Below are 18,249 nucleotides of genomic sequence, written 5' to 3'. Positions count from 1 at the left end.
AGGGTATCAGCTGATGTTATCACAAGAGGTCCATGGAACGGGGCTGCGGATGAGAGGCCCAAGGAGGGGAAGGGTTGAGATTTAGTGGCCAGAGATGCATGCCCCAAAGAGGAACCTGGTGCCTAATTGCAGAGCTTCTCTGCACTGTGCCTAATTGCCTGGAACTGGCAGGTGGTCGGTGCTTTTCTCTGAACAGTGTTGCCAGTTGTTAGCAAAGTAGAGGTGTCGTGTTAGTGACACAGCCTCACGTCCGTAGGCGGCAAATTATATGGGCCCATGGTGCCCTTGCTCCACCAATATTTAGGAACGTGGACCCGGATCCACCAATGTTTGGGCTTACTGCGCTTTGGGGGGCCCGGCGCTTCAGGGGGACATGGGATCCAGGGCAGCCTGGGTGGTTAGCAGGGGGCCTGGTGCCGGCAGCAGTGAGCAGCCTGCCCTGCCCTGCCGGCTATCGGTGTCGCTCGGGGGAGGGGGCGGAAGCCAGAAAGTGGCGGGGTGGGGTTTGGGGGAAGGGGTTCTGGGCACCACCAAAAATTATACAAATCTGGCGCCCATGCTCACGTCCCGCTGAATATCTGTCTGCTTCAGAGCATGGGTCATCTCCAGATAGCCAGAACATCTCAAGGGCACCTCCCCGGCAGCTGCAACCCCTCCCGTTCACCAGTGGGCCTGCACAGCTAGCTGGTCCTCTTCTCCCCCAGACCCACCAGCCCACCACCTTGCTACCCTGGCCACGCCTCCCTTGCCGGTCCATCAGCCCAACTCCAACAAGGGCAAGGGGCTGGCTTGGGGGACAAGAGCTGGGAGGCAGGTCCAGGCGTGGGGGCCGCAGAAATTAGTGTACAAAGAGGGAGGGCAGCAATAGAATAGGAAGGAACCTGCTGGGAGCAGGACAACGAGAGGAGAGATACGGTCATGGGCAAGGCGGCAAGGGTTTGGATGAGGAGCCAGAGCAGGACTTTACTTGTGTAAATGGTGGACCTTGAAGTCTTTAAATCAAGATTTGAGGACATCAGTAACTCAGCCAGAGGTTCGGGGTCTATTGCAGGATTGGGTGGGTGAAGTCCTATGGCCTGCAACGTGCAGCAGGTCAGACTTGATGATCATGATGCTCCCTTCTGGCCTTTAAAGTCTCTGAGCAGCAATCCAGTGAGCTAAAGGGAGGCCGATGGAGTCAGTGCAGCAGGGAGGAAGGTGACCCTAGCTGCAGTGTTGGAAGGGGGAGGTACAGAGCTGAGCTGTGGCCCAGGCACACAAGGAGGGGGAGTCAGTGACTCTCGGGTTTCTCTCCCTGTAGATTTACCTGTCCTGGAAGAGTGGCCCCGGCGAGGTGAAGCACTGGAAGGATATGATCTCCCATCCCCGGCAGGCCGTGGCACAGTGGCACCAGCTGAAGGCCTGAGCGGCAGCGGCTGAGAATTCTTTCTGGCTTTCACCGCTCGGAGTCGACGTTTCTTGGCCATGCTCTCACTACTTTATGCACAACAGAGGCACCTGGGGATCCCCCTAGGGGATGAGCTCGGGGCTGACAAGGAGCTGAGGGTGTGAAGTTGGCAACGTTTCCAAACTCTGGGAAGCAGCGTTGCCCGCCCGCTGTGTCCACGGAGCGCCCGGCACCAATGGGAGCATCTTTAGTGCCCGACTTCCTGCTTTAGCCTTTCCTTCTGACTCGTTACGCCGAGAGAGAGACGCCAGCCCTCTAGGTGGGAAGAAGCCTCGGCGCCGGTTTGTTTTGGCCCTGGGGGGAGGGGAAGTGGTGTTGGCGCGACTGGCTCTGTGAGGTGGTGAGAGGAGGAGAGGCCTCCGCCACACGAGACTTCCTACGAGTTCTTCCAGCCCAAGGCCCGTTGGGAGTGGTCCCCCGAGGAAGCCAGCTTCTCCTAGGGGGCGCGTGGGCCTAGGAGGGGGGCTGGCAAGGGGGACGCGCCTTTCGTCTCCTTGAGGTCATTTATTTTTAATTCAATAAAACTTGTAAGAGTAATAAGAATAATATAAGTAATAGCGGCTAGAATCCCATCCCGGCCAGGGCTGGGGGAAGCCGCGTCACTCCAACAGCCTCCTGTGCGTTTGCTGTGTGTGTGTATAAGCGTGTTGTAAGTGTCACATGTTTGCGTGCGGGCTGCTCACGTCTCTCTCGCTCTCTGCCCTGCCTGGGAAGCAACCCCTGATCCCACAGGATGGTGGTGGTTCCAGTGCGGGAGGTGGGGTTTTTTTAATTGGCTGGTGCGTGGGGTTTGAAGGAACTGATGCCACATGGGGAGTGGGGCCAGTCTCTGCTGCCAGTTGATGCTTGATAGGGAGGGAGGCGGAAGGAGCCGGCCACCAGACAGGGTCTCCCCTCGTGACCACTCTGTTGCATATGGGATTGGAAGCCATAACAGATGGATCGGTAGCCAAACTGGGCTCAGCTTTAGGGCTAATGAGAGCTTGACTGTAGACACCTCCCTCTGGCTGCTGAGGGCCTCATCCTGCTCAAACTGAGAGAATGTCCCAGCTCCCAAACACTGCCACGCTCCCAGGCATATGGACCCCGAAACAGCCCACCCCTCCAGCACTCATCCCCCAACAAGACCCCAGACACCCTCACCACAAACAGACCACTCCTCCAGCACCCATCCCCCAACCCGACCCCAGACACCCCACACCCTCACCGTACACAGCCCACCCCTCCAGCACCCATCCCAACCCTAAACACCCTCACCATGCACAGCCCACACCTCCAGCACCCATCCCAACCCTAAACACCCTCACCATGCACAGCCCACTCCTCCAGTACCCATCCCAACCCCAGACACCCTCACCATACACAGCCCACCTCTCCAGCACCCATCCCAACCCCAGACACCCGCACCATACACAGCCCAGCTCTCCAGCACCCATCCCCCAACCTGACCCCAGATGCCCCACACCCTCACCATACGCTGCCCACCCCTCCAGCACCCAATCTGCCCTAGGCCTCAGAGGTGCTGTCTGTGAAGGTTTCCCACTTGCTATCTGTCTCCCCCTAGCTGTGGGATTGGATATGGCCCCTCCTCCTCAATCCAAATGTGATGCCGCCCCATGATGGGGTCTCCTGCATGGGCTGAAGTAGCAGGCGGCCATTTCACGGGGGCCCATCTGAGCCCATTCCAGGCACCTCACTGGGCCACGTCCGCTGGAGCAGCTGACTGGGCACCTGGGGTGCTCTGTTCCCCACCCCCCACCCCCCACCGTTCTGGGCATTGCTGCTCATTTCCTGGCAGTACGACACTGGGGCAAAGGGGCTGCACCTCGCCTATGAATGGGCCCAAAAGAACTAATGTCACCCAGAAGCCCCTGCTAGGTGGTGAAGAACGCCAGAGCCCTGAGCGCTGGGGCATGGGAACGCTGTGGACACATCCCACCCCCCACATGCCCACCGCCCACCATTCCCCACAAGCAGGGGGCCAGACTGGCCTAGCTGTGAGCGCGCCAGGGCTGCTGCTACGCCACTGCCTACACCGCCCCCTGCTGGGAGCGGCTGGCACTGGCCTAGCCGGGAGCACCCCATGGCCCGCACGCCCCGCATGCCCCTGCCTGCTGCCCAGCACGTCACGCAGCCCCAGGGCTCTGAGCTGCCCCGGCCCTTCCTCTGCCCCATTGAAGGGACTGTTACTCTCCATTCCCGCCAGGGCTGAGCCGGGGCGGGGGTTGTGGTGAATTAAGCATCGGCCTCGCTCAGCCAGGGACCCTGCTAGAGAGCTAGCTGGAAACTGCCCGGCTGCTTTGGAGCCCAAGCCATGGGCCTGGCGAGAGCAAACCGTAGCGCCTGCACAGCTGCAGAGCCTCCACCAGGTGGCACTGTAGGGCCATAGGCAGAGCAGTGCCGGGGCTCTGGCTCCGGCTGATCGCCCTTGGAGTCACTGCCCAGGTTGCTGGCCAGGGAGCCCCGCAGAGACCAGGCGCTTCCAGAGTTGCCCTCCCGCCCCCGCCCCATCTGCGCATGGGGCTGGTCCCTGATTCCCCCGCTGGCAGAAACACAGCGCTCAGGCCCTGAACTAGACTCAAGGCAGGCGGCTGGTACATGCCAGCCAGCTCCCCCCAATCCCTGGTCCAGCACAGCTGCCCCCTTGCTATGCATGGCCCTCTGGGACCCTCTTTCCAGGGCCCCATGGCTGCTCCCCTGCTGAGGCCTGGCCTCCTCACCATTGTTCTGCAGCCCCATGTCGCTGGTTCCCCCCTACCCCCAGCCACTCCTCTTACTGGGGAGCCATAAAATGGTTCACCTTCGCCACACAGCCCTCCCCCCCCGCAAAAAAAGTGTGTCCCCCCCTCCAAGCTGGGCTCCTGTCACCAGTTCACTATTCCCAGCCCACCCCCTCCCCCCCCCCATCACACAGGGCTGCAGTGCCCAAAGCTGGGTGCTTGAAGGGACTCTGCCCCCCACCTTGCTCTGGCCACCCTGGGTGTGTTGAGTGCTGAGGCAGCTGGCTGGGTGGTGGAATAGGTGCTGAGGCCATTGGGTGGGAGGATGGCTGCTCGGCAGGGCGAGTGGGCTAGTTGCAAGGGTGCTGTGGATGATAGATGGGAGGGTGAAGGTCCTTGGGGTGGGTGCCAAGACTGATAGATGGGGGGAAGGGTTAAGGGGTCCAGACCTGATTGAGGGAGAGGGTGTCGGGGCTAGGTACTGGGACTGATTGGTGCACGTGTGCCTGGGGTGGCTGCAGGGGCAGCTGGGTGGATGGCTGAGTTAGGTACTGAGACCACTGGGTAGGCTGGTGCCTGGGGTGGCGACTGGGTGGGTGCTGGGGTGTCTCTGTGCTAAGTGGATGGTTAGGTATCGAGTCGGGTACTAGGACGTGTAGGTGGGGGGAATGCGAGGGGGGATACCAGGGTGAAACCAGGTAGAGGGTGTGCTCCCCTAGACCATGGGAGCTCTGCATTTAGAGGTGTCTAGGCTGCCTTGCAGCACTCATGCCCGGCTGGGTGGTGGAGTCACATGGCACGTTGCCCTGGGTGATGACAACATCTATTCAGTTTCCCTTGTGATGTTCTAGAACCCTCAGAGCTGGGGTGGGGGGCAGGGAACACTGTGTCCATTGTTCGGTGAGATCATTAACGCCTACTGACGAGGCCAGCTGCCTCTCATTAGCGGTCCTCACTAGGTCCATGCACACGCCGTCCTCGCTTGACACTGTCAGTCTCACTGGCCTTGCTCTAATCTACCCTTTTTTAGATGAGATCACTGAAGAGACTGTGGGAGGACACCTTGGGTGTCATGTAGAGTCCATAGGTTGCCTTGATTCCTTTCCGTTTGTGGCATGGAGGCTGCACTAGTCTAGCTGCCTGTTGAGCTCCTAGTGATGGACAAAGTTCAGGTATCACCATGTTCCTTGTAGATCTGCCAGCAGCCTTTGGAGCTGAGGACCTTGAGGGTTGGTTGACTCTATTGAAGATCGTAGCTAGGGCTGATGAGATGGCTCTGGCGTAGGTCTGCTCAGGGCAGGTGATGCTGGGCAACTGCTTTATTGACGGAAGAGCATGTTCATGTGTGGTACGCTGCAATTCCATTAGGTCCTGTTCAGTTTGTGTGTGAGGCCACCAGGGGCAGAGGAGACTGAGACATTACAGGCCACAGCAATGTCCTTGTTATGTCAGTGGCAGGTCGCGCGCCATCTCCATTTCCTGGCGCAATGATGCTGGTAGGTTGGGTACCAGTTAGAGTGTATGGCTGGGGGTTATTGAAAGGTTGTTCCCACCCTTTATTAGCGCAGGTCCAAACTGGAGGTGCTGTCAGAACTCCAGCCTCCCCCGCAATCTCAGGCATCACTGGCAGCTTTTATTCTTCTGCCTCTAGTCAGACGATTGTGACCATCTCACTTGGACCTTGATTGTTATTCAGGCATTGATGGCCTCCAGACTGGATTTCTGCCATGCACTCTACACTGGCAGTCCCTTGGAGATCATCTGGGTTGTAGCACTGGTGCGAAACCTGGTAATGAGCTGTGTCCGGCACAGTGAAAACGTTACACCTATTCTTCCAGAGGCTACAGTAGATTCCCATGAGCTTCCAGGTGTGATTCACGGTGTCATTATTAACCTATAAATCACAGGGTAGTTTAGGTCCTCGCTACCGGTGCAACAACCTCCTTGGGTGCCACCTTGATAATTGATGTCACTCTCAGTCTTAGGTTATTCATGATTTTAAAATCTATTGGGAAAGCCTCGGAGAAGGCTCTCAACGCACGCATTCACTTCTGCTTCCATCCAGCCAACAGAGCCCAAGGTTCATAACCTGGTGGGCATGATGTAAGGACCACCTACTCTCTCAGGCCTTCCCTGAGTGGGGTGACTGATAGGCTCTGTACAGTAGTTCACCTATTTTTTAGGGCATAAGAGTCTTTTCTTTGGTTGACATAGTTATTGTGTTATGGTGTTTTTTCTACATAACGTGCAGGTGCCTAGAGACATTTGTGATGGGCACATTTTTATAAAATTAACAATAAACCATGACGGGAGGATGGAAGAAGGCCTACAGGTGATGGGGAAAGGGTTGGGATCTCCTAGGAAGGGTTGGGTGGACTTTCGGTTCTTTCTTGTTCCCCCATTTTGTGGCATCACTTCTGAGCTGAGCCAGTTCTTCAAAGCCCAGAGGAAGTGCTAATAGGTTTATTTATTGGTCTGTGGGGGAAGGGACCCTGGGGAAGAAAAGGCCACTTAAAAACGCAGAGAGAGCAAGAGAGACGGTGAGACAGCCCTTAGCGATCTGCACTCATTAGGTGAAATAGTTACTGGTTTACTACAGAAATAAAAACCAAACTCGTATTGATGTGGGAGGGGCGACAGCGTCTTTTTATTTTTGTGCCCCACCCATGCAGCTCTCAGCCAATCAGATGCAAGGAAACATTCCAAAGGGATACTTTTCGCAAAGGGGGACTTTCGCGCCAAAGCAAACTTGAAAACACGCAGCTTCCCATGTCAGTATTTGAGCTGAGCTGTGTTGATGGGAATGGTTTCTCACCTGCAGCCCTTCCTCTGCCTCTTCCTGAGCCTCCGGCAAAGTCCGAGCTAGAGCTAGTCCAACTATGGGATGAATGATCGTCGTCCAGAGCCCCATTCCTTCTAATATACACTATTGGTTATTCGGCATAGCTCGGGTGATAGCGGTGGTTCACAACTGAATCAACTCCTCACTGTTAGTCAGCGTGTGTAACTGGTCACCTAAATCACTTGCTGATGTTTCTGCTCCACTGATTGCATGATGGAACCATTCGCAACAGGAGGAAAAAAATTAACCAACTTTCTGGTATGAACTTTTGCACCAACCTGTGCTAAAATTGTGACTAGGATCCTGTGTCGCTGGCCACTGGCCAAACACTCCCAGATTACAAGCGTGACAACCCTCAGGCAGCAGAGTGAACAGAATTTGGCTCATTTGGGCACAAAACTATTCAGGACTCAAGGGGCAAGGGGCGTTTTACTAGTCCACCCACTCCTGTCAGAAGTCTGCCTCAGTGACAGCCCAGGCTGTGGCCATGGTTACAACTGTGAGGTCTCAGCTTTGGCATTGTGGCTCTTGCTGGACAGTGGAAGAAACAGAAGGGGGACGTGTGCAACCCCAACGGGAAAGAGTAAACTCGTCACCTGTGGAGGTGTTAAGGTGAGGCCAGCCCTGGGGTCCTCCGTGTCAGCTGCCCTCTGAACTCCTGCTCCCTGGTGGCCTTCCACCCCCCTCCAGGCTGGGGTTTGGCTCCACAGCTTCCAAAATTCTCAGTGAAACTGATTCAGTTTTGACCATCACACCGGTCCCCGTGTGGCCTCAGGAAAACTGCTGCACCTACGTGGGACTCTGATTCTTCTTTGGTACAACAGGGATATTCCTACTTCCAGCCCAGGCTGAATTCATGACATGCTGGGAGATCCGGGCTAGCAAAGGGGCAGGGGTAGCTAACATCCCAGAAGTCCTGGTACCCATTCCTGCATTGGCAGCCATGTGACCAATGTATGCAGCTAATGTCATGTGGAGATGTAAAGCCACAAAAGGAACGTATTTATGCATCAAACTAAAGTTTTGCCTGCGATGAAAGTCCCTCTTTAAAGTGCTGGACAATCTTGACAGAAATAATCGTGTTAAGAATATTTGTGGTTTTTTTCATATTCTCTCTCCTTTTTTTTGTAATCAAAGACACTTATAAACCTGGCAGAGGAGGGGAAGATGAGCTGAACGGGTTTCATGCTGCTGGCTAACAGCAATGCTGGCACTGACTGGCTGATAATAAGCAGAGTGGTGGCATGGAGGGGCAATAGTTGCCATTCAACTAAGTGGGAGGCAGCATGTCTAATGGTTAGGGCAGAGAGGACATGAAGCCAGGATTCCTGGGTTCTATCACTGACTTTGCCACTGACTCACTGTGTGACTTTGGGCAAATCACTGAACCTCGCCGTGCCTCAGTTTCCACACTTGTAAAAAGGGGCTAATAATACTTCCCTCCCTCGCTGTGGGGTAGGGTGTGAGGCTTAATCTACAAGAACCAGTTTCGGATCCCCAAAGTCACATGGCGTCATCCCCCAGTGCCACAAGAAACCCCACTGACTTCAGTGGCATTTTTTGTGGAGCAAGGTGCTTACTTAACACGAGTAACAGGAGACAAATCCGGCCTCTGAGTAAAGCACTTTGAGATCCTTCAATGAAAGGTGCTAGAGACATGCAAAGTACTATTTTCATTATTGACCAAACGGCCTCTCTGCCCGTGTTCCCACTGGGTTAGCAGCCGGGGCTAACCCGTTCCCCTTCCTTTCCCCAGAAGTGGTTTCTTTTGTATGGCTGGATTTCCAGGAGTTGCGTGTTCCTTTTTAACTCTAGAGCTCTTTGCTGTATCTTGTTTGGGTAGCTCTTCTTCATGTGCTGATAACCATCGAACTGGTGTGTAAAATACAAGAAAACGAAAAAACATAATGACTAAACTGTAGACTTCTTTGCTAGCAGCAACGGCAGCAGCTGGGCTAGACACCGCTGCTGCCTCATTTCTATTGTGTTTGGGCTGAAGAGATGTTAAACTCATGGCGTTGCCGTAATTTTATAATAGAAACAGAGAAAACACACCAAAAAAATTATAACGGGAGACAAATAACCCAACTACTTACTACTAAGCCAGCGTGATTTCATCATCTCGAATGTTTACGAGGTAGGATCGTTTTCTTTGAAGAACCATATTTTTGGAGACCTGGCCCCTCGTTTTGTGGAGGCGGCCTCTCTTCTGAATAATAAAGGACAGCAAATAACTCGGGTTTCAGCATTCTCTCTGGTCACTTGCAGTAGGGTGCCGGGGATGCGGGAGGGGAGTGGCGGGGTGTGATTCACGCACAGCCCCACCAGGGGACGCAAGGTGGGAGAATGGGATGGAAGGGGTGTTCCCACCGCGAGCAGATCCAGGGATCAGCGGATCCTCTCCCTGCCCTCAACCTCTTGAGGCATTTTCATCTTCTCTGTGGTTTCAGCTTCCCAAACAGCCTCCCAAGACATGGCCTGGATGTGGCAGAGGGGTAGGGTGGGCTGGGCTGTAAGGAGACCCAGAATGCTGTGCAAAATGCACTTCCTGCAGGCATGGGCTAAGGAAACTGGCCTGTTACAGGGCTACAAAGCTTAGCCAGACGTTGATGCTCTCCAAAAGCTGGGGAACGTCTAGCTGGAGTGGGTGACCCTGGCCTTCTGACTCATGTTGTAACATGGATCGCTCCCATTTTCACTGGAACCTGGAGAGATCCAGCCCCTTCTGCTGGCCTGGCTGGCTCCCCTTTCCTCCTACCGTTCTGCCTGGCCTCCTGATCAGCAGTGCTCTGCCAGTCACCCTGCCTCTGGGAGCATGGCCTCCGCTCCCTGCCTGCAACGTATCCGCTTGCCAGTGGACTTCTAGGCCCCTCAACCCTGGCAGAAGGTGACTTTGTCAGACCTCCAAACCCCTTTGGAGCCATGGCGAGAAATATTTGGGGCCATGGAGCCAGAGGGAAAGTATTGGAGGACCCTGCGTAGAGGAGCAGGAGGCTTTTGAAGCACAGGAGAGGGGATTGGGGTGTGGGGACTGAGCAACTGGGGGAAGGGATGGATCGTACGGGTCTGCCAAGGGCTCAGTGTGCTCTTGGTGCTATAGCCAGCAGCACTGGCTTGGCAAAGAAATGAAAGCAAGGAGCCGAGTGTGGAGCGAGAGGCTCCAAGAAATCCCAGCAGCAGAAAGGAGACGAGCAAACCCATAGCAGGACTCTGAGCAGGGTGGAATACAGGGTAGTGAAGGGGCTGGGAGAGCACAGGCAGGAGATGCCAAAGGAGAAACATAGGTTCCCCCCCACCGCGTCCTTCACTGTACTGAGTCCTTTGTTTAGACTGAAAGAGGACATGGGGCTGACTGGGATGGATAAAGGCAAGTGTGCCCCTGCCCCTGCCCCCGCTTTGGCAACTGCCCCAGGTTTTCACTTTAATAATTTAGGGCATCTACCCATGACGCTCTGCAAAGCCACGCCCTGACCTGCTCAGCAAAGGGTTTGCCTGCTACAAGGATAAACACCTGGTGTTACAGGCCCACAACGAACGGCGCTGCCCGCCTCCTGCCCCTGTCTGTGCGACAGAAAGGGCTCCTCTGGTCCGCCCAGCAATTATCGATTGTGTTCACACTTGACAACCTTCTGTCCGCGAGGAGCAGATGGAAATGGCAGCACACTGCTAACTGTGCCCTTTCCTAGGGCGCTTCAAACAGGCCCTTGCGTCAGCATCTGACTGGCTTCCCGCACCTACAATGGGCTGGAAATCTGGAGAGCAAGGAGTTAGTCACAGAGGCACCTGACCAGCATGGAAGTGAATGAAAGCGGTTATGGACAGCAGCTGCACAGACAGCGATGAAATGGTGCTACTGGAGAAAGCCGGGGCTTTCTCCAGACCTGCAGAAGTCGCAAAATCCCAGGTAAAAGCAGTAGCTGCAGGAATGGAAGGTGATTGAAGCGCATTCAGGCAAGGAAGAGCCATGCAAAAACACTAGCAAATCCCCATTGCTGAAGGGACTGAAGCAGGCCACAGAGTCTTCACCCTCCCTTCCTCCCACCATGGGCACAGAAAATGCGCAGGAAGGAAACCTGCTAATGCAGAAATTACGCCAAGTGTAATAAAAGCCGTTGCTTTGCACAAGTCTCAGCCCTGAGCCACACAGATCCAGGCCCATCATTAGACTGCAGGTGACAAGAACAGTGTTTCTGACAGCAGGGAGCTTTTGATTGATAGGCACTAACAATGCCTCAGAAACAAATAAGTCATGTTCAAGCCAAACACCTACTAATCTCCCGCTAGGCACAGATACTCAGACTGTGAGACAGACACTCAACACCCCTGCCCTGCACATTTCAAACCCCGGCCTCCACGTGCCAACAAACGTGTGTCAGGCTGTGGAGGTGAACAGCTTATAGGTGATGGGCCCAGGATGAATCACTGGGGGGCTTGTGGCTTTTATTGATCCTTTGTGATGGATAAAGGGCTTTTTCGGCCTTTTTTTTTTTTTTTTTTTAAACACTAGAAATTCAAGACTAAGCCTGGAAGACTCCCCAGTGATTAGAAATCTAGTAACATGGTGGCCATCAGAGGAGCCCAGGGAGTGAAAGCTGAGCAAGTGCCTGAACCAAAGACCACTGGTGTTGTTCCACTGACCTCAAATAGGCTTTGTCTCAGGCCCCAAGGGAGAGGCGAAGGAGGGACTTCAAGTTAGACTGTTTCACATTCTTTCAGATTGGTTTGATTTTTATTAACTCCAATGTCTAATTATCACGGTGGAGAGGATGACTTTGGTAAAGCCTGAGCACCTTCTCCCCTTTAATTACGGCATAAGAATGAGGCACCCGGCGTAAGGACACATCCTCCAAGATCCCCAAGAAGACCAGAGTTGGCATTCCTGATATTTTATTTGTCCACCATGAAGAAGCAGAAAAGAGCATCAGCCCAATTTCCTGTAACTCCTTTGCAGGTCCGTTAAGCACAATGGTACAGAAGAACTAGAAAGCGGATTGAAAAATGCCACCTGTAAGCCTGCTGTAAACACTCAGCCACATCCAGTTATGGGCCTGGAAGCATGTTTGGAGCGGAGCACAACTGACATCTGCTCAGCACGGGGAGGCCCAGGGGAGCTGGTTACTGCTCCCTGATTTGCAGATTGCATCTGCACCACTCTTCGCCTGGGACAGGCTGCTGTCACCTATACCCACTGCGCACAGCTACAGCGCAGCACACCCTGGCCACTGCCCCTCCCCACCCCGACATGCCCCTTACGCTGGGGCTGAGTGGTGGTGCAGGGGTTCTGTCCTGCCCTGCCGGAGGAATTCTCAGCTGATGAGATCTGGCTGCTTTCCAGTCCCTTGAATGTATTATATTGGGGTTCTTTGTAGCTCCAGCTGAGATTACAAAACCTGCTGTTCTCACAGAGCATGCCGACGTTTTCAAGAACTGAATATTTTTTCAGGTAAACATTCCTCTCATCTTGATCTCATCTGCCATCAGCACACCAAGAAAAATACCACTTGCAAACTGAAATTGCCTCCAGCAGGAATTAGACCACGCAGTAAAAGCAGGGATTGTCACTAGCATGACAGGAGCTACAAACAGTCATTTACAAACTGCTATTTACCAGTTAGAGAAAAAGCCCCAAACAAGCAAACTCAGTCTGTCTGGACCCTCAGCAGCATAGGTGAGCAACACTATGTCCACATTACGCCAGATTTTGAAGTCAATGGGCCAGATCCTCAGCTGGTGCAAATCAGCATGGCTGTGCTGAGCATCTGGCACATTACACCTACACTAACTGGCTCCTCCGGAGTGCAGGATGTGAGGCCAGAGTATTAAGCAATTCAACTGTCTGAAGAGTCATCGTGAGTCTATTTTTGACTGATTTTAACCAGGACAAATTCCTTTGTCCACCTTTTGGCATCAGTTCAGCATAAGAAAAATTCCAGTACCAGACATGAAAGACTCAACAGAGCTGCAGTCACTTGACATCATCCAAATATTTGGGGGAAACTCTAGGAATCACCTGCCAAAGGGGCACATCTTAGGCCAAGGAAAAGTGTGATCTGCATCCCAGATGTTGCATTGCTGTAGGTGGGATCAAACTCCCGTCACTACGATCAAGAACAAGGAATGACCACAGGACTATTGTTCTGAGCTAGAGACAATACTTGGCCCGTTTAGCCCAACCAGGTCTGTGAAAATAGAAGAAACTCATGCTCAGAGGTATCAGAAAAGAAGCAGGTCCAGCGTTTATCTACTTTGATCCAAAAGAACAGCTGATGCTACAAGCAGATGCATTTAAGAATGAACTTATTCTGTTCTTCCAGAAGGGCCACCCCTCTGTTATGCAACCAGTTCATTCACACCAACAGGGGAACATTATGCACAAACAGCAAAGGAGCGACAGGCACTGGTATTTGGCTACAAGCGCTTTCATCAATATAGGTATTGATCCCCACGTTAGAGTTAAATCCAGCCATGAATTATTTCGATCAATCCTGAAATAACCATTCACTGCAGGATTCTCCAATGGCAGATGCGACAGCCACGCTGTGTATCGTCCATGGAGAGAGAGGCCTGTTGACAAGCTGCTAAAAAATAACAAAAATCCATTACTGATAACACCAGCGAAAGAATGAACATGCAGGACCACATGGGAAATTCTGAAGTGCCAGGAAGTGATCGGAAAGTGACAGAGGCAACTAAAGGGGAAGAACAAAATAAAACTTTGGAATTAGCAGTAAGGGGTAGACTGCTAGATATTGAAAAAGGAATGTCCCTGCTTCATTGCCAAATAATGGAAACAGAGAGAAGAAATCTCATTTTTGAATGGTGTAATCTTTAAAAGCAAGAAAAAATAAAATAATTTCCTAGCGGTTCTTGCTCTCTGAAGACGTAGGGGCAAATCCGCAGCTGGTGTAAACTGGCATAGCTTTACTGAAATCAATGACGCTATGCTGATTTGCACCAGCTGGGCATCTGGCCCATCAAAGTCAGAGGATTACTGATTTTAGGTGTATAAAACCAGCATAAGACCAGGAAGAAATTCTCCTAGCTGTGAAGTTCTGAGCAGTTAGGTACCCGTAAAGGGATGTCTCATGTCACACACCCACTTCCCCCTCTCTCAATGACTAGGTTGCTTTTCCTTGTTCCCTGGTCAGTTCCTTCCAAAGCAAGAGGCAAAAATAATCCCACCAGGCAATTAGCAAAACTAATAGGCAGAAACTCCAGAGCCCCAGGTCTGCGGGGAAGAGGGGAGAGCACTAATCCACTGGGAGGAGAACAAAAATTCAGACAAGTGATTTCATTGATTTCCAAAGATACCATCTCATTTGATTCTCTTCTTGAATACTAAACCACACTGTACCAGATACTGCAATAAGAACTAATAACAGAGTAAAACAAGGGATATATGTGCCTTGAAAGGTAACAGATTTTTAACCTGGAAGAATAAGGTATCTCCTAAAAATGCAACTGCTGGACAATTTCAAGAGATATCCCAATTAAATAAAACTCCAGGGGGCAGCAGGATCATGGTGAGCCCAGCCTTGAAGGCAGTTTAAGCACCGATAAATCAAGCCTGGATTGTTGCTGAAAAGCCAAGTCTAAACATTGATGCTTGGTAAATTAATGCAGCGTAAACCAGGTGGCTGCACTGCAAATCTGAACAGAGACAGATTTGACAACGGTTGCCGAAACTGCTCTTCTGTGAATGGAAGGACCCTTGGCAGGTCGTAGCAGCAAATCCAAAGAGCCATTTAGCTACAGCTCTCTTGGGAACAGCAGAACCTATTGTACTGGTGTCAAAGCCAGCCTCTCCCTGGATTAGCCCCCCAATCAAAGCAGTGTCCTGGGGTATGGCCGTTGTCACATACTAGCTGCTACTTGGAGCCACAGGTGAGAGTCGGGTATAAAATGAAGACCAATGAAAAAGAACCTCTCAAGAGTGCAACTGTCTTGACTTTCAGAAGTACTACCTCTCCTTCTACACCCCATATTCCCCTACAAGGCAGCTATGCAGAGAAAGGCCTATCGCCAGCATGCTAAGTCTTCTTTGGCGGACGAGACCTCCTGGTCCAATGGCTGGAAAGGCACTGAACCAGCATATTGTGGAATATGGAAGACTTGACCAGGCACAAAAGATGTCAACCTAGCCACTACAGATAATGAAGTTCCCAGTCATTGAGACCTTTTGCACCTTGGGTCTTTGACTTCAGCAGCCAAGAGAGTGAGACTTCTCTCTTAAAAAGCCTTACACACAGGCATTCACACATCATTAAGAGCCCACAGCCGCAAGAGAACGCACAAGAAGCTGGGGCGTCAGCATCATGTACAACGGCCAGTCATATACATAATATATACTTCAAGTACATAAAGGGTTATTACAAAGAGGAGGAAGAAAAATTGTTCTCCTTAACCTCTGAGGATAGGACAAGAAGCAATGGGCTTTAATTGCAGCAAGGGAGGTTTAGGTTGGACATTAGGAAAAACTTCCTAACTGTCAGAGTGGTTAAGCACTGGAATAAATTGCCTCGGGAGGTGGTGGAATCTCCATCGATGGAGATTTTTAAGAGCAGGTTAAACAAACACCTGCCGTGGATGGTCTAGGTAATACTGAGTCCTGCCATGAGTGCAGGGGGCTGGACTAGATGACCTCTCGAGGTCCCTTCCAGTCCTACGATTCTATACGCCTGCTGATGTCAAGGGGTAAACTCCAGAGCAGAGGGAGCTCAAAGGCACAAAGCCCAAGCACATTAACAGGGCAGTGTACTGCAGGACTAATCTCAGTGCCACAGAGCTGCAATGGGTTCAGAGAAATGTCTCATTGCTGCACCCACAGAAGGATGCGCTGTAGAGGAGACAGGCCCAAGGCCCTGAGCGCACCCGTGGCACAGGCAGCCAGTCAGTCTTTGCCTAGGCACCCTGGAAGGAGCAGATAGCACCAACACCACCAATGGTCATGGCCTTGAACACCCAGACAGACAGACAGACAGACAGAAACAGACAACTCAAGGAACCAGTAAAAGATACAGGGCTAAAGTATCACAACGCTGCTGAAGCGTCACCAAAAGCCAGGACAAACTTGCTGGCAAGTCCCCAGGCAGCCCCTTCACCGAAGGCAGTCTGAAAAGAATTGGCCATGGAACACTAAGGAGCAGACCACACGCTGCAGGAGTGGACTGCAGGAGTTGGCCATACCTCAGCCCTTCAGAGCTCAGGCAGTTCTGGCTTTGTCTCATGCTGGCAGCATGAGCCCAAGGGTGGCAATCCACTGAGATGGGTTATTTGGCCAGAACAGGTGTTCCATGTGCACTGTGAAACTCTCCAACTGGGTTCAGAGACTTTAAGGCCAGAGGGTACCTTTGCAATCACCTAAGCTGACCGCCTGCACATTGCAGGCCACAGATCCTCACCCACCCACTTGTGTAGTAGGCCCATAACCTCTGGCTGATGGGCATGCAGAAAGGCGAGCAAAGAAACTGTGACCTATTCCTTTGGTTTGGTACATTGTCAGCAAGTTGACCAGCTTGATACAAGTGAGCCAATGATACCTCATGGAATGCCAACAAGATCCTGGCAGACCATTGACAGTTGTGTGATTCCTTGTGTGGAACAACAGACACGATATGAATGTTGTGCAATATTACACTAACTTCTCTGAACTGGAAATCCTGAATACCGCTGAAAGTACCACAAACGGAGGGCCATACTCGCTAGACATGGAATCCCTAAAAAGATTGTCTTAGACAACGGCCTTTGTTATTCCTCAGAGGAATCTGCAAACTTTGCCAGTGCATGAGTTGGTAAACATAGCACAGTTAATCTGTGTTATCCACAAAGCAACAGTCTTGCTAAGGAACCAGTCCAAAGGACAGAACGTATACTGGTCAAAAGCCAAGGCTGATGGCAAAGGTTCTTCAGCCTCTATCGGAATTCACTTATTGACTTTAAAGTGTGATTCTACTCTGAAAAGTGACACTACAGAAATGGCACCGTGATGTTCCACAATCTGTCACCTCTCAATGATTCCAGGTCAAATGTGCTTAGTATACAAGTAAAAAGAAGCCAGCCACTAAAACTCACCTTAGGCTCTGAAAACTAAATTTAATTCTTTCCTTCTTCGACATCATCACCAGCTAGAGAGTTTCTGCAGGCCAACTTAGACCTTTGTTGGCATCTCTGCAGCCCCCTATCTTCTGATTGTGTCCTCAGCGACACTGGTGAAACCCCTTCACCTTCAATGGGGTTGCACATGTGTAAATGACTGGAACGGAGGCATGGCCGCATGGCAATCAGGAGATGTGACTGTAGCATGTGGTGACAGACCTGAGTGAGCTTTGATCTAGCTCCACTTACAAGAACAGTAAAACTGGAGCCCACCTGCCCAGGACCCTGGGTACACACTCAAGCCGCTGCCCTCCATTCTGCCGCAGATTCACGGCTATCCTTACTCGAGCTCCATCAAAGCTACCTTAGGTATGTCTATACATGCTGCAATCACCCCCCTGACTGCAGTGCAGACAGACCCTGAGCACACAATTCTGCCGATGGTGTCCGTGCAGAAGGAACAGAATCCAGCTCACTCTCCTGGAGCTGTGCTGGCACCGCAGGGCTAAGAGGTGTGAAAAACAGCCAAAATGTATTTTTCTCAATAAAGCAACCAGATATTATTCATTATTTTCAGGTGCCCCCAAATGTGCTGGGCCTCTGAAAACACTCCGGGAGTAGATCTGCTGAGCAACCCCCTGCCGTTTTTGCAGACTCACTTTTCAGAGTAAATCACACTTCAAATCACCAGTCCATGTGCCAACCCCTTTTCTCAGCACACAGAAATGGCTGAAATAGCAGCTCTCTGAACCGGCTGAGGAGATCCCTGCTCTACATGAGCAAACCAGAAGCTGATAAAAAGCCCTGGACCGGCGTTCGCAAACCTTGCATCTCCTACGGCATACACAATCTGTGAATCGCTAAGACAACACGCACTGTGCCAGCCAAACCAATGTCACCTACTGGAACAGCACAAACACCTCTACCTAGGAAGCCAGAGTCCCAAATATGGCCCAAGATTGAAACCCAAGGAAGTCAGGGATTTGTATATTGCCTCCTATGACGACGACTACTGGGCGTAGGTGGATGATTGCCCTGAGACATCGAGACTTCTCACGTATACGTTGCGAGCCAGAACCTCAGCTGGGGTAAATCGGTGCAGCTCCATTGATTTTAATGGAACTAGGCCAATTAATACCTTCTGA

At 52.0% G+C, this 18,249-nt stretch overlaps 1 protein-coding gene across 7 annotated transcripts in view; it reads left to right on the top strand.

Moving 5' to 3' along the window:
- SYT7 (synaptotagmin 7) overlaps positions 1-9,241 on the top strand; it is a 169,429-nt gene extending 160,188 nt beyond the window's left edge. For all 7 annotated transcript variants that reach the window (XM_037899444.2, XM_037899448.2, XM_037899443.2 and 4 more), the window contains one exon: positions 1,301-9,241. In XM_037899444.2, coding sequence (XP_037755372.1) covers positions 1,301-1,405 — 105 coding nt within the window. In that variant the 3' untranslated portion in view covers positions 1,406-9,241. The remainder of the gene's footprint in view (positions 1-1,300) is intronic.
- The last annotated feature ends 9,008 nt before the right edge of the window (positions 9,242-18,249 follow it).

Source organism: Chelonia mydas, chromosome 6, assembly GCF_015237465.2.
Source record: "Chelonia mydas isolate rCheMyd1 chromosome 6, rCheMyd1.pri.v2, whole genome shotgun sequence".
NCBI lineage: Eukaryota > Metazoa > Chordata > Testudines > Cheloniidae > Chelonia > Chelonia mydas.
Note: the sequence above shows the minus strand (reverse complement) of the source record. Positions and strands in the feature narration are given on the sequence as shown.